The sequence below is a fragment of the Apodemus sylvaticus genome, chromosome 10, assembly GCF_947179515.1.
Source record: "Apodemus sylvaticus chromosome 10, mApoSyl1.1, whole genome shotgun sequence".
NCBI lineage: Eukaryota > Metazoa > Chordata > Mammalia > Rodentia > Muridae > Apodemus > Apodemus sylvaticus.
In genome coordinates, this window is record NC_067481.1 from 25,048,064 (window position 1) to 25,073,879 (window position 25,816).

General features: G+C 52.6%; 1 protein-coding gene and 1 long non-coding RNA gene across 4 annotated transcripts; one reads left to right on the forward strand and one right to left on the reverse strand.

Annotated features, from left to right (window-relative positions):
- The first annotated feature begins 540 nt into the window (after window positions 1–540).
- Window positions 541–23,896, forward strand: Cacnb1 (calcium voltage-gated channel auxiliary subunit beta 1). 3 transcript variants are annotated; one of them, XR_007979814.1, is made up of 14 exons: window positions 541–824; window positions 3,439–3,525; window positions 6,540–6,659; window positions 11,922–12,044; window positions 12,581–12,717; window positions 12,938–13,014; window positions 13,376–13,530; window positions 14,497–14,577; window positions 14,932–14,990; window positions 15,179–15,288; window positions 15,435–15,586; window positions 20,113–20,208; window positions 20,578–21,820; window positions 22,488–22,576. XR_007979814.1 is itself a non-coding variant. In XM_052195708.1 (14 exons), the coding sequence occupies exons 1-14, from the start codon at window positions 741–743 to the stop codon at window positions 22,944–22,946; spliced, it is 1,926 nt and encodes a 641-aa protein (XP_052051668.1). In that variant the 5' UTR covers window positions 541–740; the 3' UTR covers window positions 22,947–23,896. The 3 variants fall into 3 exon arrangements, 2 of the variants coding, with proteins under 2 accessions (XP_052051668.1, XP_052051669.1); XM_052195708.1 differs by having other exon boundaries at window positions 20,578–20,763; window positions 22,488–23,896; XM_052195709.1 differs by lacking the exon at window positions 13,376–13,530 and adding an exon at window positions 14,220–14,239 and having other exon boundaries at window positions 20,578–20,763; window positions 22,488–23,896.
- On the reverse strand, window positions 18,719–20,876 carry LOC127694221 (uncharacterized). Its single transcript, XR_007979815.1, has 2 exons — window positions 20,778–20,876; window positions 18,719–20,303 (listed from the first exon to the last, which is right to left on the reverse strand). It is a non-coding gene; the product is annotated as an uncharacterized LOC127694221 (long non-coding RNA).
- Window positions 23,897–25,816: the final 1,920 nt, after the last annotated feature.

Sequence of the window (25,816 nt, forward strand, 5' to 3'; positions counted from 1 at the left end):
ACTGTCCCTGTTGGCCTTCTCCATCCTCAGCCCCAGCTAGCAGAGCTACGTAGAGCCAGGTTGTAAAGGGAGGGCTACTAAGCTAGTTTCATGGCGGCCTGGGCCTCATACTGGGGAGAAAGGAGTTAAAGCCAGGTCCCAGATCACAGGGACCGGGAAGTTCCGCTGGCCCAAGCTGGAGTCGCTCAGGGAGACCAGCTGAGAGTATTTTGGGGCAGAAAGGGAGGCGGTTCCAGCCGTACCAACCTGTGCTTCGCCCCCCATTAAAGCTTGGCACACACTGGTAAACGCCCCCCACCTCCACCCCAGCCTCAAGGCCGGTTTCCTCTTGGTCCCCTGCTGGCCGCCCTCATCCCAGACTAATCGGAGGACAGCGATCGAGCCCCCTGTGCGTTCAGGAGGCCAGCCGGGCTCCGCCACTCGGCCATTGTCTGCGCTCAGCCGGCGGAGGGGCTCGAGGGGCGGGGCCGCGGCGAGGGGCGGGAGCGAGGGAGGGGCGGGGGGGGGGGAGATGCTGAGCCTTCAGGGGCGGAGGCGGCGGCGGCGGCGGCAGAGGCAGAGAGCAGAGCGCGAGCCGGGAAGGCAGCAAGGCAGCGAGCGTGCAGCCGGAGGTCCGGCTGGGCGACTGCACCCGGTGCTGGCTGCGCGACGCCGCGCTGTTCTCGGCTCGGACGGCCTCTCCCATGCGCTGAGGGCGCCCGGCTGGGCCGGGAGGGCGGCCGGACCGGAGGATCCTCTCCATGGTCCAGAAGAGCGGCATGTCCCGGGGCCCTTACCCACCTTCCCAAGAGATTCCTATGGAGGTCTTCGACCCCAGCCCACAGGTGAGGCGAGGTGCCAGGCTCGAGGGAAAGGACCGCTTCTGCGGACCTTGGGGATAGGCTGGAAAGCCCCGGGAAGGAAAGGGTTATATGTCCCGCGTGGATGGGAGAGGGGTGTCTGCGCGACCCCCCATTCTCGAGGGTTAATGTCCGATGGACTATTGGCCCGAGTCGGGCTGCGGTGCTGCGGAACGGAGAGGAGGCGGGTGGAATGCCTGTCAACCTCGCCTCCAGGTCTCCCCCGCGTCCAGGTTCCTGCTGCTGGGGTACCGGCTCCAGCAGGCTGACAGCGGGGATGCTGATGGGGGTTGGGGGAAATCCAGGCCTTGAGAAGCGGAGTTGGAAGGAGGCTGGAGAGCGAATCAGGCGAGGGGGGCGACGCAGAGCACGTTTAGGGGCGCTAGTAGATGTGGGTGGGGCGGGGGTAGTACTGGGAAAAGGCAGAGGCGATGGTCAGAGGGCGTTGCCAACAGGCCTTCGAAGGCTCAGACATTGGCTTTCGAAGGTGGAGAAGGGATCAGTTCTGGGAGGCCCTCTCCTAGACACCTGGTCCCCACCCTTCTCTTGGATGTTTCCCTACTCCCAACACCCATATTAGTTTACCCCTCCCCCTGCCCCAAGGGGTGGGAGCCTCCAAAGTTTGGAAAGTTGGGTGGGTGCCAACTCACTGTCTTGGAGTGGAGGACGCTATTTTACCTGGGGGAGGGGCACTGCCTTCTGGCACGTTCACTTTTCCTATGTGCCTGAGTTACCCCTAGGTAGGGGCCTTCTTGGGCATACAAGGTCCCCATAGAATGACCAGCAGGGTATGTGGTGGCCATGCCAGGGGATTTCTCTAGGACTTGTCCTTCTCCAAGGATAGCATTAACTCTTGCATTGCTGTGGCCAGCCTGGAGCAACTGTGAGCGACGTGATGTGGTTGATGGGTGTGTATGGGGGGTCAGGTCAGACCTAAAAATACTTCGTTTCTCCACCCCAGGCCCCTTGGAGTCTGGGAGGCAGCTGACTGACTGATGTCTTCCTTTCAGCTGTCCCCTGTCCCTCTGAAGGCCACTCCCTTTGCCCAGCTGGGGTGAGGTAGTGGTGCTCTTAGGTCTGTAGCGAGCCTCAAAACTATTTTAGCTGTATGTCTAGTTTTAAAGAAGGAAAGAGGATCATAGAATATTCAGTCCTATTATTCATTGTGTATGTGTGTGCGTGTGCGTGTGCGTGTGCGCGTGCGCGTGCGCGTGCGCGTGTGCGTGTGCGTGTGCGTGTGTGTGTGTGTGTGTGTGTGTGTGTGTGTTAGGATCTTATAATCCAGGCTGGCCTTGAACTTCTGATCCTCCTTCCTCTACCTCCAAGAGTAGAGAATTACAGGTGTGAGTCGTGAGTCACTATGCCTGGCTCACCACCGTCCTTGTTACCAGGTCTCAGGAGCCAGAGCCTGCAGTGTAGTTGAGATGCCTCTGGGTTCTTTGGTCAAAGAAAGTCTGGGATAGAGGCTGGGGGCAGAAGTGCTTGGGCATTTCTGCCCATTCTGTACTGGGCAAGGGCCAAGAATGAGAGTGTGTGTGTGTGTGTGTGTGTGTGAGAGAGAGAGAGAGAGAGAGAGAGAGAGAGAGAGAGAGACACGCAGAAGCAGCTCCCTTAGAGGAAGCATGGAGATACTCAATGCCGTACTTTGTGAGAGGTCAGGCAGGCTCCTCCACCCAAGTTAGAGCCCAGTAAGAGAGATTAACCATTTTACCCGGTACTGGCAAGACTATATGTTCTAGTCTCAGCTTGGGGTGGGGCCGAAGGGCCTTTAGATTGATGGGGCAGGGTTAGTACCATGGGCATGGGGCCTGGGCAGCAGAGGCTGGCGTGGGAGGAGAGAGGATCCTGCCTTGGGGAGGAATATAAACGCTGATTGCCAGGATGGAGGCTTGAGAGAAAGTTCTGCTAGGCTGGAGTGGGAGCCTGAGCCTACTCCGAGGCACCAGGCCACAGGTTGGAATGTTTACCTTCCTGACAGGGTTGGTTCTTCTGGACCGCCTCCCTCTTTTCCTTCCTCAGAACCCTGACTTTGGGTCTTCAGGAGCTGAATGTCTTTCCCTCCCCACTCCAGGAAGCAGAAAGCACAGGACTTGGGCTCAGGGGACGAATCGAGCCTGGCCCTGGGTTGCCTCTCCTCCTCTCTCTGGGGGCACAGCACACTCTGCCCCCTCAGCTCCAGATGCAGGGGAGAGGACATCCCCCTCTCTTCCTCCGCTCCCCTGCGCTGCAGGCAGCCTCTCCCTTCCCCCGAGGCTGCTGCAGCCTGCCCAGCATCTTAATTAGTTTCGCTGCCTAATGAGCCTCCCGTTCCTCGGGCCTTCCGCTTCCCAGCCTTCGGTTTGATTTGGGGGATTACTGTGTGTGCATCCCAGGGTCTCTTTCAAGGTCCGTCACGGTGGCTGTGGTCCAGGCACCGTCGGTGAGGGAGAAGACCCTCTTTCCTTTCAGGCTGGCCACCTCTAGATGGAGAAGCTGAGGACAGGGGTGGGGCAGAGCAGAGAGTCCACAGGCTAGGCTGGCTGCGTACGTCTCCAGCCCTGGCAGGAGGTGAACTGGGAAAGAGTCTGATTTCACTCTCGTTCTTCCCCCTCCTCTCCAGGGCAAGTACAGCAAGAGGAAAGGGCGGTTCAAAAGGTCCGACGGGAGCACCTCCTCCGATACAACGTCCAACAGCTTTGTCCGCCAGGTAACGGGGAAGAGGGGTTGGGAGATGCAGCCGGTGGGGTGCGGCTGGCTTGCCAAACCCTTCCTCCTATCTCTTGTCACCTACCTGGACACACCCGACACCCCGTGACCTCTCTGCACCCACTGCTTCCGCCCCTCCTCCAGCACCAGCTCCCAGCCCCTGCTGCCTGCCTGCCTGCCTGCGTCATCTCATTCAGGGACAGCCTGGCCTGCCTCCTCCTGGCTTGCTTCGGGCTGTCACCCACTCCCCCTGCCGGCTGTCTGCTTCCATGTCCTCCCCCAGAATCTGTGATGGGGTGGGGCTGAGGCAGGTGCTTGGAAAGAAGCCGAGATAGCCGGCCCTAGTTTGGTGTGGGTCAAGAACGCAGCCTCTCTGCTTCCAATGATGACTTTTTTAAAACATGCACACAGAGAGGCAAGATGTGGGGTAAGGGGCGTTTTATTGCAGAGGGATGTAGCCTGCATCCCTAGCTGAAGTTGGTGCTGACAGTAGCTCTGGGCCCTCACGCTGAGCTGGGAAAACTGCCACTTCCCCTCTTCCCTCAACCCCAGGCCATCTTAGGCTGGGGAGAGGCAGCGAGGAGGCATGTGGTTGCTATGGCTACTGAGCATCTCAACAAAGCCCAGTACCCAAAAAAGGCAAGAGGGGCTCGGGATCAAACAAGGAAAGGAGTGTGACTAAGGAGACAGTAGAGGAGTGTGAGAGGACAGAGGACACTTGGTGGGAGGAGCCCCCTGGCACAAGTCCCACTGGGTCCACGCGTGACCGTAGCAGCAGGCAGATCCTCCGTCACTGACTGAACTGAGTACTTTCTTTTTGATTCTTCTGTCTCTGAGTTTTTCCTGCATGAGCCCAGGCCTACCTCCAGAGACTGAAGGGAGGTTTTGATCTGAGTGTGTCTAAAATACACAAACAGAGCTGGGCGGTGCTGGCGCACGCCTGTAATCCCAGCACTCTGGGAGGCAGAGGCAGGCGGATTTCTGAGTTCGAGGCCAGCTTTGTCTACAGAGTGAGTTCCAGGACAGCCAGGGCTATACAGAGAAACCCTGTCTCAAAAAAAAAACAAAAACAAAAACAAAAACAAAACAAAACAAACCCCAAAAAACAAAACAAAAAAATACACAAGCAGATTCAAAGTTATTTCCTTAATCATTCCTTTAGCCCTTCTGTTCCAGAACTGGCCAGTGCCGGGCCTAGAACCAATGATGCCATGCTTTGGTTGTTGAGGCTGGAAGAGCCTCAGTCCCCCCTTGCCAGCCCAGGGGTTAGACCCCCACAAGCTCCCATTCTTCCTACTCCTAGCTCCCCAAGTCCTACCCCCAGTAGGTGGCGGGAGTGGGGGGCAGACCTTGCCACATCTCTGAGCTAAATATACCCCAGCAGTTTGCACATGTAGCAATTCTGCTTGTAACCTGAGCTCCTGGGGGAACCGGCTGTGTGGGCCACCCCTGGGGCGGCAGGGCCGGGCACTGAGGGCGCCCGCCGAGATGGAGGTGCCCAGCCGGACCCTGGTAGTGGTGAGCTGGGGATGGGGTAGGCGGTGGGTGGGTGGAGGAACCCCTCAAACTGCTGTGGAGGGCCTTTCTCTAGGCCGGTTCTGGGCTTCTTTACCTTTCCTGCCTCCCAGTTCTGGTTGTGTGTGTGTGTGTGTGTGTGTGTATGCGCATATGCGAGTCTGTTGGGGTCAATGGGTGTCTTTCTGCCTGTTTATCTCTGCTCGCCTCTGTCTATCTGGGCGTCTGTATTCTTGTTTTGGGGGGCTGTGTAACAAGGGAGAATGGGGGTCCTTTTGCTTCTCCCTCCCCCTGGTTTTGTGACTCTTCAGCTTTAGTTAGTGACCCAAATCTCCAGCCTCTGGTTCCCAGGATTTCCCTAGGAAGGTAATGCTTGTGTCACCTGATGATGCCATGCGTTTGTTGTTGAGGCCGGAAGAGCCTTCAGTCCCCCCCTTGCCAGCCTCCAGTAGGTCTTGGCCTCCGCTCTCCCATGCCAAACCAGCGGGCAATCCCAGCCAAGTGACTCTTTCCTGCCCTCAGGAGATATCCCTCACATGCCTGTAAATCCACATCTTCTTCATATCCCCGCCCAGGCTTGTCTGCCGCCCTTCCAGAAGTCACACCAAATCCATGCATCCTGTCCTCTGCCACCCTTTGCCTCTTACCCTCGGGGACATAGACCTCTCGGGCGTCCTCGGTGATTTGATTGTTTATACCCAGCACACACGATGGAGGACACCTATCTTCTCAAGCTCACCCTGTATTTCCAAATATACACACATGTCTGCACACTGCTGACCAGTGTCATGATGTCTGTGTAGCTTCTACGTGTCTCGTGTGTGTGAGTGTGTGTGTGTGTGTACCAGAGTCCTTGGCACTCTGGGATGGCAACTGTGGTCCATGTTGGGTTCCTGTCACACTCAGTCTTAACAACTTGACTTTACCCTGAAATCCCACAGCCTAGTGTCAGGGAAGAGACCTATTCCATCTTCCACTTCCCCTCCTACCTCCTGCTGAACTGCCCTGAAAATCATAAGGCAGCCTCAGCAGCCCTATTCAGAAATTCCCAGCTAAAGAAGTAGGGGAGGTGGGTGTCTTGCTCCCCTGACCCTCAATCAACAATTTTGGTGGCCCTGTCATTCCAATGGACCAGCCATGGACAATCGTGAGGATTCAGGCCTAAGAAGGCAGCTCCAGTCCCTGGAAAGGGTGGCGTTGAATTTCTGCTATGCCTTCTTGGCCATTCAGGGCCAGGGCAGAGGAGGAGGAGCTGGGAGTTAGAGTCATCCCCTGGCACTCCTCCCTTGGGCTGTGCCCCTATCAGGTTCCCACCCCTCCCAAGCCCCACGCAGCTGTCTTTAGACCTGCCTTAACCTCCCGCTGGCTGTTGTCACCTTTCCTAGGGTCACACTCATCCCACAGGCCTGCCAACTTTGACCCCTGGTGGCACCTCCATGCTGTCCCAGGAGGCAGAAGAAGCGGTGCTGCTGGCCTTCAGCTGGTCCCCTCTGTTTTCAGGGCTCAGCTGAGTCCTACACAAGCCGCCCATCAGACTCTGACGTGTCTCTGGAGGAGGACCGGGAAGCCTTAAGGAAGGAGGCCGAGCGCCAGGCCTTAGCCCAGCTCGAGAAAGCCAAGGTGAGACTAATGATAGGGGAGGCCCGTGGGCCTTCTCCTCATCCCCGCCCCCTCCATCCCGAGAGAGCCTGCGCAGACTTGGTCAAGCTTTGGACCAGCTGCGTACAGAGGTCTGTCCTGTGTCTTTCCCCTGTGAGGAAAGCGTATGGGCTGTGCTAGTTTCTTCTTCCTCATGCACCATTCGAAGTGTCTGACGCTATTTCCACATAGCTTGATAAGTGATGAACTTGCTTCTTCCTGGGCTAGGGATGCAGCTCAATGCAGAGTGCTTGTCTTGCTGGCACGAGGTCCTGGGTTCAGTCTCCAGCACCACAAGGAAAACAAACCTACTTTCTACAATCCAACAAGCATTCTGATCTGGAACCCAGCCATGGTCGTTGTTTGGCCTAGAGCAAATGCTGAGTATGTGGCCAATGCTAGCCTTGAACTTCAGTGCTCCTGATTCAGTCTTCAGAATACACCCAGCTTCTAGGCCTGATCCCTGCACCTACATATACACATTCACGCATACACACTCATGTATACACACATGCATATGCACACACTCATGTATACACACACACATACACATTCATGTATACACACACACTCATGTATACACACACACCTACATACACGCACACACATTTACACTCATGTATACATACACACACCTACACGCATATATATACACATACACACACATGTATATATAACACTTGTATACATGTATACAGGCACACACATATACATGCATACACACTCATAAGATTGATCTTAAGGTATCCCCAGCCCCCTCCCCCTTCTTTTTTCAAGGTAGGGGTTTCTCTATGTAATAGCCCTGGCCATCCTGGAACTCACTCTGTAGACCAGGGTGGCCTCGAACTCAGAGATCCTCCTGCCCTTTACCTCCCAAGTGCTGGGATTAAAGGCGTGTGCCACCTGCCCAGCCCTTTTTTACTGAGGGTGTCTACATTTTACATTTTTTTAAGCCACCCTTATTTGGGGAGGGGGAAAGAGACTGTGCATGCTGTACTGAACACAGGAAGTCAGGACAAGTGTGGAGCTGCCCTCTCCCCCACCAAGGGATCCAATTCAGGTGTCAGGCTTGGCAGCAAGCTCCTTAAATGCTTAGCCATCTTACTGGCCCTTTTCTTTGGTGTTTGAAGCAGGCTGTCTCTCATTCCGTAGGCCAGGATGTCCCAGAACTTACAGCAATCCTCTTTTCTCAGCCTCCTGAGAGGTGGAATTACAGACTGAGGCACCACATATGATGTGTGTGTGTGTGTTGTACATTTGTGTGTGCATGTGTACTTGCAGGTGAACACACCCACATCTGCTGTAGTGTAGGCCAGAGGTCGATGTTAGGAGTCTTCCTCAATTGTTCCTTACTGATGCCGGAGTTTCTGTTTTGACTCGACAGGCCAGTGTGCCCTATCTCTGCTTGTGAAACCCCTGTGCTCCGGTTCCAGGTGTGGACCTCCGTTCCTGGCCTTTACAGATGTGCTAGGGTGTTTGTCTAGGGGCGGGACATTGCCACCTCAGGAGCTGATGATAGCTAGGAGGGGTCTCTGACCACGCCCACCCCCTGCACTCAAGCACTTTACCACCCACTGAGCCATCTCAGTCCCGTTTGCCAGTTTGCCACTTTTCCATGACATCATAATGTATACAAAACAGGGTACCTGATGCCCTGGAAGCACCAACAGAGTTAAATGTCAAAGTCCAGGTTCCTTTTTTTTTTTTTTTTTTTTTTTTTTTGGAGACAGGATTTTTCTGTGGCCCTGGTTGTCCTGGAACTCACTCTGTAGACCAGCCTAGCCTTGAACTCACGGAGATCTGCCTGCCTAAGAGCTGGGATTAAAGGCATGCACCACCTGCAACCCCACCAAATTCTAGATTCTTTTAAAAGACTGCTTTATTGGGGTTAGAGAGACGGCTCAGTAGTTAAGAGGATTATCTGCTCTTCCAGAGGTCCTGAGTTCTATTCCCAGCAACCACATGGTGGCTTACAACCATCTGTAATGTGTTCTGATGCCCTCTTCTGGTGTGTAGATGTACATGTAGATAGGGTATTCCTATACATAAAATAAGTAAGTGACTCTTAAAAGAAAATTTTGCGCTGGGCGTTGGTGGCGCACGGTCTGTAATCCCAGCAATCTGGAAGGCAGAGGCAGGCGGATTTCTGAGTTCGAGGCCAGCCTGGTTTACAGAGTGAGCTCCAGGCCAGCCTTGTCTTGAAAAAACCCTGTCTTGAAAAAACCAAATCCCCCCCCAAAAAAAACCAAAAAAAAAAAAAAAAAAAAAAAGAAAAATTGCCGGGCGGTGGTAGCGCACGCCTGTAATCCCAGCACTCTGGGAGGCAGAAGCAGTCGGATTTCTGAGTTCGAGGCCAGCCTGGTCTACAGAGTGAGTTCCAGGACAGCCAGGGCTATACAGAGAAACCCTGTCTCGAAAAAACCAAATCCAAAAAACAAAACAAAACAAAAATTTCTTTATTTATTTGTTTTGAGACAGGGTCTCAATATATAGCTTTGGCTATCCTGGAACTCACTGTTATAGACTAGACTGGCCTCTCAAGTACTAGAATTAGAGATGCCCCCTATTGGGCTGTAGAATTGGTTAAGAGCACTGACTGCTCTTTCAGAGGTCCTAAGTTCAATTCCCAGCAACCACATGGTGGTTCTTGACCATCTGTAATGGGGCCCGACACCCTCTTCAGGTGTGTCTGAAGACAGTCACCGTGTACTCATATGCATAAAATAAATTAAAGAAAAAAGTGTACTACCACATAGGGCCTCAATATCTATCTTTCTACCTACCTACTCACCTGTCTGTCAGTCTGTCTGTCTAGCACTTATGTATATGTCTGTATGCTAAGCATGCACGGATGCCCATAAAGGCCAGGAGAAGGCATCTAAAACCTGGAGCTGGAATTAGAGTCTTCTGTGAGCCACTGGATGTGGGTGCTGGGAACCACCCATTGCCTGTCATCCTCTGAGTTTGTGCTCACATCAGCCTGTTTGACAGCATTGATCGTCACTGAGCTGAGAAGTGTCACGGACCTCACAGGGAGGTTACCCTGGATCTGGATGAGCAGTCGGCTCGGGCTTGATTTGAAGCTCAGGACTCCTGAAGAATGGCAGCCTGGACTGCAGACATCGCTCGGCTGGTGCAGTGCTTGCCTAGCATAGAGCTGGCTTCAATCCCTAGCATCACCAAACCAAACCAACCAACCAACCAACCAACCAGGCTTAGTGGCGCATGTCTGTAATCCCAGCACTTGGGAGGTAGAAGCCAGAGGAGAAGTCCAAGGTCATCCTTGGCCACATATTGGGTTCAAGGTTAGCCTAGAACACATGATATCTTTTTTTTACATCTAAAAAAGAAAAAGAAAAAAAAAGAAAGAAAAAGGGAGTGGGGCACTGATTAAAGTTGCTCAATTAGTAAAAGCACTTGCAAGGCAGGCCTGACCCCCAGAGTTTTATTTCTGGGACCCACAGTGACAGGAGAGAATTGACTCCTGACCAGATAGGTTACTGTGGCTTGTGAACACTCATGACTTGCTTCTCTCACACACATAGGCACACACATGCACATTTATTTATTTTATGTATGTAAGTACGCTGTAGCTGTCTTCAGACAAACCAGAAAAGGACATCAGATACTATTACAGATGGTCCCGAGCTAGCCTGTAGTTGCTGGGAACTGAACTCAGGACCTCTGGAAGAGCAGCCAGTGCTCTTGACTGCTGAACCATCTCTCCGGCCCCTAGATTCCATTTTTAAATACTTAAAAATTATCCTGCATTTGTGTGTCTGAGTTGTATGTCGTGGTGTATATGTGGAGGTCAGAGGCCAACTTGAGGCAGTTGGGTCCGACCTTCCTCCATATTAGTCCTGAGGACTGGGCCCAGGTTATCTATCAAACGTGATACAGACTCCTTTCCTGGCTGAGCTGTCTTCTCTCCAGCCCTGAATTCCAGTCTTTTTTTTTTTTCTCTTCTTTTTTCTTTTTTGGTTTTTTGAGACAGGGTTTCTCTGTATAGCCCTGGCTGTCCTAGAACTCACTCTGTAGACCAGGCTGGCCTCAAACTCAGAAATCTGCCTGCCTCTGCCTCTCAAGTGCTAGGATTAAAGGCGTGTGCCACCACCGCCCGGCTGTTTGTTTTCTTTTGAATTAACTAGTGTGTGTGTGTGCTCTTGTGCGTGTTTGGGCATGGTGCTGTATGTGTGAGGACATTTTCTGATAAATGTATGCCTATCATTTTATGAGTTTTATTAAAAATATTCAATATTATCAATTATTCTTTGTAATCCTCAATGTTATGATACATATGTATATGAAAATCCTCAGCTTTATCAGAAAATGTTTCCACTTCATTTTCAATTATATCCCAAATGTATTTATATGCCCATTATATTTCTGAATATTTCCAAATAATCTTAAAGATTATCAGTTATCCCGTATAATTCTCAATTTAATCATACATATGTTTTTGACAATATTTTTAAAATATCTCCCACATCTGTTTCATTTATATTCTAAATGAATTTGTATGCCTAGCAATTTGTCTGAATGTTTCCAAAAAAATTTTATATTATCAATAATTCCAAGTAATCCTCAATTTTTTGATACATAAATTATATGAAAATCTTCAGTTTTAACAGAAAATGTTTCCACTTCATTTATAAATTATATCGTAAATCTATTTATGTGCCTATAATTTTATCTGAATTTTTTCCAAAAAATCTTCAATATTATGAACTGTCAAATATAATCCACAATTTTATCACACACAAGTTAGATGTAAATCTTCAGTATTATCTAAAAATGTTGCCACTTCCTTTTTCAATTATCTTCTCCATGCTTTCATATGCCTATCATTGTATCTGAGTTTCTTCCAAAAATTTTTATTTATCTATTATCTTATGTAATCATCAATTTTATGAAACGTTATCTGAAAATCTTCAGTTTTATCAGAAATGCTGGAGCACACACATGGAGGGCACAGGCATGGAGGGCAGCTCTCTTCCTTAGGTTCTGGGATCCAAACAGACGGCCTAGCTTGTACCACTGATAGTGTTATCCAATGAGCCATCTCCCCAGTGCCCCACCCGGTGCTTTTTAGTGTAAAAGTTACGGAAAACAACACAACCCATTCAGTATACATTTTAATGAATAATTTACAAAGCAAACAACCACACTGTCACGATTCCAGTCATACAAGGTACCTTTTGGCCGCAGTTCTACGTCTTCATCCACCTCATGTGTCCCCTCTAGACCAAACCGGTGGCTTTTGCTGTTCGGACAAATGTTGGCTACAATCCGTCTCCAGGGGATGAGGTGCCTGTACAGGGTGTGGCCATCACCTTTGAGCCCAAGGACTTCCTGCACATCAAAGAGGTTGGCAGAACCCTTGGTACCTGGAGTGGGGTGAGGGTGGGTCATTAGGGGGTATATGGGAGGGGTGCTAGGAGAGGGGGGCTATCTGGAAATCTAGTGGGAAAAAGCTGTTGAGCTGAACACCACTGGGCTGAGTCTGCTGTGCACCCTTAAGCAAATCTCTTCACCTCTCTGAGCCCAGTAAATTTTCATTGGTCGGTAATACCTAAGTCACAGAGATGCTGAGAGGGCTTGTGATCCCTGTGATAGTGTTGGTGTGCCCTGTGGTGCATGTGTCTGCTTTCACTCCTACCCACAGCACGAATCTCAGGGAGGCAGGAGCCCTCTTACCTTCTCTCTAACAGAGGGTGGTCCATGGTCACAGAGGGTCCTGGTCTTGATCTTGTCTTGGGAACTGGGAGGATCTCAGAGGCTGAAGCCAGGAGTGGGGCTTCTCTGAGGGAACTGTTTCCTGGCAGGGTTGGCAACTTGGAGGTCTCTCCAGAAGGAAGCTATGGCTCTCACCTCCAGTCTCCCTCTTGGTCTCTTGTTCACAGAAATACAGTAATGACTGGTGGATCGGGCGGCTGGTGAAGGAAGGCTGCGAGGTTGGATTCATCCCCAGCCCAGTCAAGCTGGACAGTCTCCGCCTGCTGCAGGAACAGACCCTGCGCCAGAACCGCCTCAGCTCCAGGTGTCTGCTGAGGGGGTGGGCAGGACGCTTGCTATCCCTGGTGAGGCCAGCTGGGAGGGGTGGTGTCCTCAGAGCTGATGTTTGACCTCCAGGACCTGCCCATGGCCTGAAGGGGTGGGTGAGTTGGAGAACTACCCAGAATGCACTGCATGAGTGCTGCCGTCCCCCGGCCCCACGCCCACCTTTGCTCATCAGTTCCTTTGCATCTCTGCCCACACAGCAAGTCAGGTGACAACTCCAGTTCCAGTCTGGGAGATGTGGTGACTGGCACCCGCCGCCCCACACCCCCTGCCAGTGGTAAGAGCAGCCTGCAGCCCAGGGGAGGGAGAGTTTTTCCTGGGTGGGGTGGTCTCTCCACAGGGGTGTCCCCTCCTCCCTGCAGTAGGAGGTACCCCAATTCTGAGTCCCCAGAACACATGCAGTAGTACCCCTCCATTAAAGATAGGTTATCCTCTGAGCTGAGTCTGTCACGTCTCTCCTGTCCCTCTCTGTGGTAGCTCCATCTCTCTGCCTCCCCCCACACCCCCCATCTCCCATTCATTCTCCCAGCTCCGTTCCATTCACCTCTTCTTTCTCTCTTCCCCATCCCATCCTGTGTTCTGCGCTGTCTCCGTGCTCATCCCTCCTCCTCTCCCCACCTCCTTCCTGACTGGTCCAGGTAACGAAATGACTAACTTTGCCTTTGAGATAGACCCCCTAGAGTTAGAGGAGGAGGAGGCAGAGCTAGGGGAGCACGGCGGCTCAGCCAAGACTAGCGTGAGCAGTGTCACCACGCCGCCACCCCACGGCAAGCGCATCCCCTTCTTTAAGAAGGTAATTCTGTCTGGTTTCCTGTGAGGGGGAGTCAGGCTACAGCTCTCGGCCAAGAAAAAGAGCTGGAGTGGCCCAGATGTGACCCATTCTACAGCTCAAGTCCCTGGGCTGGATGTACGGGGCTGGGGCTGGGCTGGGGCCATACCTCTCTTTATAAAACCCCACTGCCCAGCTTCTCAGGGAGAGGCAGCTCTTGCTTTGTCTGGTAATAAACATGCCCAGTTTTGTCCTCCTGACTAACATATGCCCCACTCTGGGTGGCGTTCATTTGCCCCTTTCCAGCTCTGAGTGGATGGGCGAGGGGCTCTCCTAGATGCAGAACAGGGAATCCTTAAAATACACAGGAAGATGCACAACAGAGCAGAGTGTGGGCTCTGGGTTAGGGCTTCCAGTGCCTCTAGCTCTTTTCAGAGCTACATCTTGGAGCCAGGAGGCCTGACCCACTAGTCTCCGTCCACTGGATGACAGTCCATCCTGCCCCCAACCTCTAAGGCCACCTTTGGCTCCCCTGTGGCACGGGGATCCCATCCCCTCTCTGGCTCTGTCTGTCACTAACACGCATGTCTGTCGTTTTTCCTCGTCTTCCCGCTCTCTTGCCCCTTCTCCTGTCCTGGCTCCTTCCTGACCCTCTACCCCTGCCTGGTGCCTTCCCCTCTCCCCTTCCCCATCCTGGCAATCTCTGGACCCAGCCAAACAGAAGCAGAAATCGGTGAGTATGACGGCTTTCTATGTCTGCCCACTGGGGATGAGAAGGGGGGGGGGTGTTCTAACACCTGTTTCCACATCTTTCTCCCTTTACCCTCCTTCCTGCTCCTGCCTGGCCATCTCCCAACCCCAACCCTCTGACACCGACTTTTGGGCTCTGGGGTCAGAGGGAGGAAAGGCTGCATGGGGGAACCGGACACTTGGGGAGAGGGGCTGATGCCATCTCTACTTTGGGGTTTCCCGTCCCTGCTTCCCTCCCAGACAGAGCATGTGCCCCCGTATGACGTGGTGCCGTCCATGAGGCCCATCATCCTGGTGGGACCGTCGCTCAAGGGCTATGAGGTAGGAGCTCTAAAGGGCAGTGCACCCAGATGGGCCCAGACCTCCAGAGGGTCCCGTATCCCCAAAGCTCATATATCTTCAGAGAAAACCCTTGAGGGGACCTGACCCATGGGAAGCCCAGTCTCCCAAGGAAAATTCTTAAGAGCCCTTTTGGAGATGCCGCGTAAGAGACCAGTGGAATCAGGCTGCATCAGAGGCCCCAGCCATCGAGGAAGCTTCCACCCTTCTAGAGGCCCCTTCATCTCAAGAGTTTTGAAAGAAGGGGGCAAGGGAGGGTCCTGAGGCCCAGCAGGTGGACCTCCTGGGAGGCTTCAGGGCCTGACTTCTCCCTTCCCCTCCGCCCCTGCATGACAGGTGACAGACATGATGCAGAAAGCGTTGTTCGACTTTCTCAAGCATCAGTTTGATGGCAGGTAGGACCTGAGAGTTGGCTCTCCACCGGACCGGTTCCTTCCATCCGCTTGGGGATATACGAGGGACCACTAAAGGGATGGCTCTGGGACTTGTAGACAGAGACAAGGGTGGCAGGCCTGGAGCCAGTGAGTGAACAGTATGTTCTTGCCCACCCAACCCCTGACCCCACCCCTGCCTGCTGCTTCAGGATCTCCATCACTCGGGTAACCGCTGACATTTCCCTGGCCAAGCGCTCCGTCCTCAACAACCCCAGCAAACACATTATCATCGAGCGCTCCAACACGCGCTCCAGCCTGGGTGAGCCGCCCGCCCACTCTCCCCCTCCCGTGCTGTCAGGGTGGGTGGGGTGTGAACTGCTGGGAAAGTCTCCAGCAGCTTCCCTTCTCTCCGCTGCCTCCTGGGGGGACCTCACGATCGATCTCCTCCCTGCCCCCACGCCCCAGCTGAGGTACAGAGTGAAATTGAGCGGATCTTCGAGCTGGCCCGGACCTTGCAGCTGGTTGCCTTGGACGCTGACACCATCAACCACCCAGCCCAGCTCTCGAAAACGTCGCTGGCTCCCATCATTGTTTACATCAAGATCACTTCTCCCAAGGTGGGTGCAGGAGACTGGCTCTTATGGTGGACACGTTCTACAAGGATTGTTCTGGAGATGGGGTGCATGGGCCTTGATGGGGTGTCCCAGCCTTAGTTTCCTTCTCTGTAAGATTCATGGTTTTGGAACTATACAACCTAATATGGATGGAAAGAGTCGGGTACACTGTGCCTTCTGTGTATTCAATATTATAAACGTTATTAAGGTTACTCAGGTCAGTCTCATCTCCAAGCTTCTGGTTCATCATTGGGTCAGAAAAATGAAAGAACCTGGTATGGTTTGTTCTGGTGTCACCCAGCTGTGGGGTGGTTGGAAAGTTTTGGATTTTGTAACGTCAGGCTGTGCAAAGTTGTTCATGTGGACTTTGATACAGGGTAGTGGTAGGGAGGCCACCTAAAGGAGGAAGGAACTTTCTCCTTCCTCCTTTAAAATTTTTTCTTTTTATTCTTGTTAATTATGTGTGCGTGTGTGTGTGTGTGTGTGTGTGTGTGTGTGTGTGTGCGCGCGCGTGTGTGTGTGTGTGTGTGTGTGTGCGCGCGTGCGCGCGTCCCCCATCATTGTTTACATCAAGATCACATCTCCCAAGGTGGATGCAGGAGACTGGCTCTTATGGCACACGCACACACACACACACACACACAGATGTGTGCACGCACACGCATGCGTGCATCTGAGGCCAGAAGCTGAGAATCTCCCTGGAGCTGGGACTTCAGGCCGGGAATCGAATTTGCCTCACATGGAGGCCAGGAATCGAACTTGCGTCCTGCTAACCTCTGAGCCAGTCTTTCCTTTTCAAGGCAGGTTGCCCTGTGTAGCTTGAACTTGCTGTTCTCTGCTTGAGCCTGCCAAGTCCTGGGATGCTGGCATGTGACTTACTCCTGCCTCCATGAACTTCCCCTTGTAGATGCTAGTGAATTTGAGAGACATGGGGGAAGGACTTAGGTGACGGTTCTGTTCTTAATTTTTTCATTCAGGTCATCAGTTTGGAGGCAAGGTCATTTGTAGCCTAGGCTGGCCTTGAACTTATGATCCTCCTGCCTCAACCTCTCCAGGTTGAGGTTGCAGACCTAGGCCAGCACGCCTGGATGGTATCTGAACTTTGAGGGATTCGAGGTGAGGTATTTAAAGGCCCTTTTGCACAATCCAGCTCATGACGGCAGCCAGCATTAATGACCGTCTGTCCATGAGCTAAGACCCTGCACCATTCCCTTAAGCTTTCTGAGTCCCTGATTTCTACTGATATCTAACTGTCAGGATGGGATTTACATATCTGTGCGTGGAGAGCGTGCAAAGATCAAATGAGGTGATGGATGCAGAAACATTCTCTGGCCTAGAAAATAACGGAGGTTCTGCTTCCCCCACTGACGTTAAGGGTGTGGGCTCTGAGCGCCTGGGTTTCCCACCCTGGGCTGTCACTTAGCAGTACTGTGTTCTCCTGGCAACTCAAGTAACATCTCTGTGCCCTAGTTTTCCCATCTTCTGCCTAGTCACGCTTCAGTGATCACTGTGACAACTTAGTAAATGCGTGAATTATGTAAAGCGCCTGGTGCCCACGAAGGCGCCATATTCTTTCCGATAGCTTTGTTTCCAGCCTTTGGGACAGGCTCTCGTGTAGTTCGCTCTGGCTTCTAATTCACTGTCCAACTTAGGATGGTCTTGAACTCCTGATTCTCTTGACTTTGTCTCCCAAGTGCTAAGATTCCAGGCACATGCTAGCTTGGGTCTCTATGTTCTGTTGGTTTGGTTTGGTTTTTTTGAGACAGGGTTTTTCTGTGTAACATTCCTGCCCTGGAACTCGCTCTGTAGACCAGACTGGCCTTGGACTCACAGAGATCTTCTTACCTCTGCCTTCCTGAGTGCTGGGTTTAAAGGTGTGTGCTGCCACCACCACCTGGCTTGGGTTTTGTTGTTGTTGTTGTTTGTTTGTTTGATCTGAGAGAGTGTCTCCTCTGTCCCAGGCTGGCCTTGAACTCATTGTGTATCAAAGGATGACACTGAACATCTGTGTGTGTGTGTGTGTGTGTGTGTGTAGGCCAGAGGACTCATCCAGATTTTTTGAGACAGGGTCTCTCATTGGTCCGGTAGGCTAGGTTGACTGGATCCAGGGATCCATTTGTCTCTACTTCACCAGCACTGGAATAATGTTCACACCACCATGCCCAACTTATCTGAGACAGGGTTTCTCTGTGTAGCCCTGGGTGTCCTGGAACTATCTCTGTAAACCAAGCTGTCCTCGAACTCAGATCCTGTATCTTCCCAAGTGCTGGGATTAAAGGCGTATGCATGCATTAAAGGTGAACCCACTGGCTCACCATGCCCAACTTTTTGTGCTGATTCTGGGGTTCGAACTCAGGTCTTCAGGTTTGGGAGGCAAGCACTCTACTGACTGAGCTACTAGCAATCTTGAGCTTTTGGTCTGCCTAATTCCACCTCCTCAGTTTCATTTCCTTGTGTTTTTCAATTGCTGAGACCAAACCCAGTGTCTCTGCACGCGCTGCGCAAGTGCTGTGCCACCAAGCTATACCTCGAGTCTGATTTTATTTTATTTCAGTTGATTATTGTGCCCAGCTCCAATTTTATTTTATTTATTTTTGTTTATGGTTTTATACCGTGTAAGCCCTAGCTGGTCTGAAACTCACTATGTAGACCAGGCTGGGGTTACAGAGATTCCCTGCCCCTGCCTCCTGAGTTCGGGCACTAAAGATGTGCACCACCACCTGGGCCTTTCATTCCTATTTTTAAGATACATTATAAGCTCACATATAAAGTATGAGCCCCTGGATTCAGTTCTCAGCACACACTTAAAACAAATCCCACACCTACATTCCATTTATGTCAGCATGTATTTCTTAAGGCCAGGAGCTTTCTGGGAGAGTGAGTCAGGAGGATCTGAAGTTTGGGTCAGCCTCAGCTACATTGTGAGTTCATGGACAGCCTGGGCTTGCCCCAATACCTGCTCCCCACATACCCTATATTACCCTATATTATTTAAAAATGTGGTGCACTCAGGAGGCAGAGGCTGGTGGATCTTTGTGAGTTCAAGGCCAGCTGGTCTTCATATCAAGTTCCAGGCCAGCTATAGTTACAAAGTGAGACCCTGTCTTAAAAAACAAACAACAAAAGAAGCCCATATTAAAAAAAGATTTATTTATTTATTACATATAAGTACACTGTAGCTGTCTTTAGACACCAGAAGAGGACTCAGATCTCTTTTCAGATGGTTGTGGGCTACCATGTGGGTGCTGGGATTTGAACTCATGATCTTTGGAAGAGTAGTCATTGCTCTTACCCACTGAGCTATCTCTATAGCACCATATTGAGCTTTTTTAACTGTCCCAATAATTCTCCCTTATGATACCATTTTCCATTACCCAGGATCATACTGCATGTCTTCTGCCTCTTTTCTTCTTCTTCTCTTCCTCCTTCTTTTTTAGGTTTTTCAAGACAGGGTTTCTCTGTGTAGCACTGGCTGTCCTGGAACTCACTCTGTAGACAAGGCTGGCCTCGAACTCAGAGATCTGCCTCTGCCTCCCAAGTGCTGGGATTAAAGGTGTGCACCACCACCGACTCTTTTTTAAAGAATGATTTTTTAAAATATGCATTAGTGTCTTGCTTGCATGTGGAAGTGGAGTTACAGTCAGCCGTGAGCTGCCATGTAGGTTCTAGGATTCGAACCTGGGTCCTTTGAAAGAGCAGTCAGTGCTCTTAACCACTGAGCCATCTCTCCAGCCCCACATGTAGTCTTCTTAACATGGAGCAGCTCTTGAGCTTTCTTTAGATTTTTATGACAATGGTGTTTTGCAGTAGTATGGGCCGACCACGTTGTAGACTGTCTCTCCGTATGGGTGTGATGTCCCTCCGTAGCTGGATTTAGTTTGGCGACAACTAAATTGATCTTGTAAAGAAACACAGAACAGCTTCTCAGAATAGCCAGGAGGTGGCAGATTACCGGTGCCCAGGGCCTGTCGGATGCCAGCCTGGGTGATACAGCGAGTTCTCATCCCAGAGCACAAGGAGCAAGGCTAGTATCCAGGAAGGAGTTTCTCCGTGAAGAATGATTGTTACTGTTCATATGGACAAGAGGGAGTAAGACTGGAGGATTAAAGTCTGTAGACAAGGTGTGAGTATGTATGAGTGTGTGTGTGTGTGTGTGTGTCTGCATGTATGAGTGTGTTGCATGAATATTTTAGTATGTGCTCGTGAGTATGTGAGTCTGTGCATGTGTGTGTGAGAAAGTGAGAGTGTGAGCATGATTGTATGATTATGTGAGAAAGTGAGTGTGTGTGTGTGTATGTATGTGTGTGTGTCTGTCTGTCTGTCTGTCGGTGTTGCGTGTTGCCCTAACCCTAACCCTTCTGTAGTGGACACAGAGCTTGTGAGCTCATTCTGGCAGAGATGCCCAGGGCAGAGAATCATGGAACATTCCACGGCTCTGACTCTGATTTCCCACTGGCTCCAAGCAGAATCTGCCTTTTAGACTTGGGTCATTACCCATGTCCTTCTAGCCCTTCTTCCCCTCCAACCAGGTACTGCAGAGGCTCATTAAGTCCCGAGGGAAGTCTCAATCCAAACACCTCAACGTCCAAATAGCAGCCTCGGAGAAGCTGGCGCAGTGTCCCCCCGTGAGTGCTCAGACCCAGGGGAGGGAAGGCAAGGTGTCCTTTCGGGCTCTCCTGTTTCCTTCAGCCTGCATGGAAGACACCACCTGGGATAGGCCCTGGGTAAAGAGGGATGCCTGGTTGGCCAAATGGCCTAAGCACTCCTTATTGTGTGCGGAGCCATGGCCTGATTTCCCTATCCCTAGACGAGAGGGAGTTGGGCTGAGTTCCGTCTTTTGTAGGTCTGAGTGTCCTTTCCATGGGCCACATCTAGCGGCCTTTTAACCTTGTCCTTCAACCCCCTTGACTCCACCCACTGCACCCAGGCCACACCTTCAACCCTTGGTCACGCCCCCGCTCATCCCAGCCCCGCCCCTAACCCCACCTCCACAGGAAATGTTTGACATCATCCTGGACGAGAACCAATTGGAAGATGCCTGCGAGCACCTGGCCGAGTACTTGGAAGCCTACTGGAAGGCCACACACCCGCCTAGCAGCACGCCACCCAATCCGCTGCTGAACCGCACTATGGCTACCGCTGCTCTGGCTTCCAGCCCTGCCCCCGTCTCCAACCTTCAGGTACAGGTGCTCACCTCGCTCAGGAGAAATCTCAGCTTCTGGGGCGGGCTGGAGACCTCACCGCGGGGAGGCGACGCGGTGGCCCAGCCTCAGGAGCACGCCATGTAGCCGATGTTCCTCCAGTCTTTCCTCCCACCCAGGAGTGCAGAGAACATGAGGAAGGAAGGGAAGAGTTTTATTTTGTAAAAAAATGTGGTGAGCTGCAGCGTCTGGTGTCTGTGATTTTTGGTGGGACTGGTCCCTTAGGACTGCATCCGGACTTGAGGCTGATGGGGACCCATTATAAGTCCAGGCACTAGGAAGAAAATCTGAGGAAGAAAAATAGGCTTGTTCACCTGACTCTACACCCTTTTCTTTTTGTTGTTGTTGTTGATGATGATTTTTGGAAACCCAGTTTCATTTTGGCAGTAGCTGGCCCTGGAATTTCAGTGTTCCAGACTGGCCTCAAACTGGAGGCAATTCCTCCTGCTTCAGCCTCCTGGATGCTGGAATTACAAGCCAGCACTACCTTTGTCAGCTCCATTTACCCACGTTAGAGCTTACAGAGCGAGGGTCAGCAAATCGAGACAACTTGCCTTTTCCCGGCATGCCTCAATCCTTGAGGGACCCAGGCTGAAGCATCTGTGAGCTAAGCTGTACCTTCCACCGTCTCCCAGGGAAACAGAGTCCAGGAAAGGCTCTCCTCCCACGGCGCCACAGCCCATCTCTGAGCCCACACCGTTAAGTGTATGGTTTGGCTTAGAGCCAGAACACCATGACGTCATTCTAGGCTGCTGCATCTCAAGCGGGTTTTCAGCCCCAGGGCCCACTTGTTCAGAGAAGCGGAACCAGCCTGGATCTACTCTCAGGGAGCTGGGGGCCTAGCCTGCCCTTCCCAGCCCCAGGCACCACAGAAGCACTTCTTTGCCCAGCCCCACTCTGCCATAAAACAGCTCCAGGAAGCACTTTGGAAACTGGTGCTGTTGGGCAATTCCCATCCTGCTCTAACCAGGAAATGTTACCACAGAGAAGATAGCTCCGTCGCACAGCCCGAGATGGCAGGAACTGTCAGCTACTGGTGATGAGGGCTTGGGCCACCTTGTGATCTCCGGCTGTGGGTGTGAAGCTAGGGAGGGTAGAGACGTGTAGTCATGCGCCTTCTAAAAATTGGCTGCTCTGAGTGCTTTTGGGGGGGGCGGGGCGGGGCGGGAAAGGAATCCTGTCAACCTTGGAGACTCAGGGTTAGCTTAAGGAAAGTGTGGGTTTTTGGAAGCCTGTGGCTGACGTCTAGTGTAGGCAGAGGAAGCTAGGGGGTCAGTGAATCTGAGCTGAAATCTCAGTGTACTGGGAAAATTGGAGCAATTGACTAACCCAAGCAACAACTAATGAGCTGCAGTACTCATGAGCTGTTAACGATGATTAACCCAGGAAAGCACTAATAACACGCACTGAGAACGCGGTGACTAATTATTCAGGGCTCCCTACCTTGGTTACTAGGAGAGTTCGTGCTCAGATGAAGTTGGGTGCTCTCAGGCTGCTAGAGGGAGGGGCGAATGGCCTGTGGTTCGCCCTCAGGCTCAGCTCTAGAGCCTTCGCCCTGCTCCCGCTCTGGGTGCCCCTCCCCTAGAACCAGCGCCCTCCGGGAGCCAGGCTGGTGCCTTGGCGCCATCACTAACCTGCCTTGCTTTGTGTTTTTCTCACCCCTGCCTGATCTGCATGGTGCGTGCCGTCTGTCTGCTAACCAGGGACCCTACCTTGCTTCCGGGGACCAGCCGCTGGACCGGGCCACTGGGGAGCATGCCAGTGTGCACGAGTACCCCGGGGAACTGGGCCAGCCCCCAGGCCTTTACCCCAGCAACCACCCACCTGGCCGGGCAGGCACCCTGCGGGCGCTATCCCGCCAAGACACCTTTGATGCTGACACCCCCGGCAGCCGAAACTCTGCCTACACGGAGCCGGGAGACTCGTGTGTGGACATGGAGACAGACCCTTCAGAGGGCCCAGGGCCTGGAGACCCTGCAGGGGGAGGCACGCCGCCAGCCCGGCAGGGCTCCTGGGAAGACGAGGAAGACTATGAGGAGATGACCGACAACAGGAACCGGGGCCGGAACAAGGCCCGCTACTGTGCGGAGGGTGGTGGGCCGGTTCTGGGGCGCAATAAGAATGAGTTGGAGGGCTGGGGACAAGGCGTCTACATCCGCTGAGAGGCAGGGGCAGTCCTGGGAGAGGAAAGGCTCTGAGCTCGGGGAGGGGAGGGCAGAGGGGCGCACCACCCAAGATGCGTCTTGCCTCCAGGGGGCGCTGTGATCCTCATTTTTCAGATGCCTTTGCTTAAAGTTTGGGATTTCTTTGGTGATTATCATCCCAGCTTCTGGGAGGTCCTTAATCCCCAGCTGTAGGTTTTTCCCTAAACTGCAGTGGGTGGATGGGGGAATACCTCCTCTCTGAAGTGTCCCCTTTCCCCATCTTTGGGGGGTCTCTCCCTCCCAGAGAAAAGGTGCACTTCCTCAACTCTTTCTACTCGGGGCTGTAAGCGAAGGTCCTAATTGGGGTGGGGGTGGGGCTTCTTCTACCAACACAGGGGTACTTAGGAAAGGTTGGGTGCTTTTCCTGAAGAGAGCCCGCTGAATCTTCCCCAAACCCCAGACCTGGGATCCACACCCCCCCCCCCAACCTCCACAATGTCCATCCCATAACCTAGTTTCCTAGCAGCATTCTCTGGTGGGTGAAAGCCACAGCTTGGAAACCCACGCGGAGCTTGCCTTGGGGAGCAGAGCTGGGTGCAAGCTGACTGGGCATCCGTGTGCGCTCTCTGCCCTCCACGGTCATGGCAAGAAAGCAGGGCCTAGAAACTGAAACTTAAGAGTGAGGAACTCAAGATGCTGCCCCCCTCCCTCCGACCCTTCCCTCCCCAGGAATGAGCTTTTGTCTACAGCACACCCTGCCTGCTGACATCAGAAGAGAGGGGCCCTCTGCATCTGAGCCCCGCATCTCCGTGCCACTTGGGTGTGGAGACCATGAGTACTTTGGTCCACCTCATTCTAAACCAAAAAACCTGCTCCTTCTCCTTCACCCCGAGGCCCCAGGGAACAGGCTCCATGTGTTGGTGCCCACGAGATGACCACCATCCAGGGCCTTCCTGAGGACCTTGGGTCTCCCCTAGGGGTCTTGGTTGCTGCTGCTTCTCTGTATGGCCTCTTGTGATCTGTTCTTCCCCAGTGTCCACTTCCTCAAGAGAGGCCTTGGTAGCCCCTCTCCCCTGGGGCTCCCTTAGCCTCGGCATCCGGATAGTCCAGCAGCCCTGCCCCCTCCCCAGCATCACAGCTGGTCCAGAGAGAGCCGATTGTGCCAACGAGGACTGGGCTCCGCCCAGCTGCCCACCTCGGGGGGTGGGCACCTCACGCCTGTCTTGTCACCTCCTGTGCCAATGTTGCCCCACCCTCCTGGGGGGTGGGGTGCAGCTTCCACTAACAGGTTAGAAGATAGCACTGCCCAACCTTTCGCTCCCCCGGTCTACTGTCCTGTGCCCATCTGTCTGTCTGTCTGTCTGTCTGTACTCCTCTAGGAGAGATATTTTGCCACATATAAAACCGCAGTTCTGTCCTTTGCGGCCACCTCCTGAGCCTGTTTTCTTTGTTGCCATCACACGTGTCAGCCCCACAGCCTCACTGGCTCTCAGGAGTGGGAGTGGGGACCTGTTGGGGAGCCAGGGGGAGTGCAGGCAAATGCTCTGCCCCAGGGCGGATGAGGCAAAGGAGAGGTGGCAGCTTCTGGGTTGTCTACAGGTGTTCCTCATTCAGCTACAAGCTTGCTTCATGCCTGGTTCTCCCCTGCAAAGGTGGGATGGGGGTGCTGCTCACTGAGGTGTTGCTCTCTGGATGAGCTGGGGCCTCACTGGGTCACATCTTAAAGGCACATTATTTTATTTTATTTTTGCCCCTTTCTGCTCTGACTCCCTGTACCCTGGCAGCTCCTCACTAGGGAAGCAGCCTGAGCTTCGCTTACTCTCAGAGGTTTGCCTGCATCTGCCTCCTGACTGCTGGGATTAAAGACACACACCACCACACACTCAGCAACCAGTGTGATGGGGGGAGGGGATGTTGTTCACCTCCTCCAGAGACGGGGTCTCACTTGGTAGACAAGGCTCCCTGGAGTCTCCTGTGTATCTGCAGCTGTTCTGGGATTACTTCAGCTTCCCCAGATGCTGGCTCACAGCTGTGCATGAACCCGTGCCAGAATAATTGATCTTGGGACAGGATTACCATGTAACCCTGAGTGACCTGGAACTCATGTAGCTGAGGTGGGACTTAACTCATAGCAATCCTCCTGCCTCACCCTCCTGAGAGTACTGTGATTCCAAGGTTACAGATATAACACCACTCGGGTCCTGAGATCCACCTTTGGAGCTGAGGAGGTTATCTGCTTGTAAAGAGAAAGAGACCAGGCCCCCTGAGACATTTAAATAAGCAGGTGGCAGGCCCCCCTCCTCTGTCACCAGCTGACAGGATGTGGGCTCTCAAAGTTGTTACTGCTGTCGCCTGTATCCTGCCTCACACAGCACCTGCAAAGCTTCCTTACCCTCTCTGTCTTGTTTTTGAGGTAGCAGCTCTAGAGGACTTGAATGTCAAGGCCTTCTACCTGAGGGCTTCTGCTCATATGTGTTTAAGGGTCAATGTGATGTCAGAACCCTGATGGCCTCCAGATGAGCCAGCAGATCACAGCCTCCCCACTACCTTTGCGTGGGAATCAGTTGTTTGTTCTTTTTTTTTTTTTTTTTTTTTGGTTTTTTGGATTTGGTTTTTTCGAGACAGGGTTTCTCTGTGTAGCCCTGGCTGTCCTGGAACTCACTCTGTAGACCAGGCTGGCCTCGAACTCAGAAATCCACCTGCCTCTGCCTCCCAGAGTGCTGGGATTACAGGTGTGCGCCACCAGTCGTTCACTTCTATGTTAGGCCATTGAGCCAGCATTTGTTAAAGATTCCTGTGTGATAGGCACAAGGCAAACTGGAAACCACAGAGAGCGCTCCGAGTTTCTTGCTGTGAAGAGAGCGTTTGGTACTGGGAGCACCAGTCTC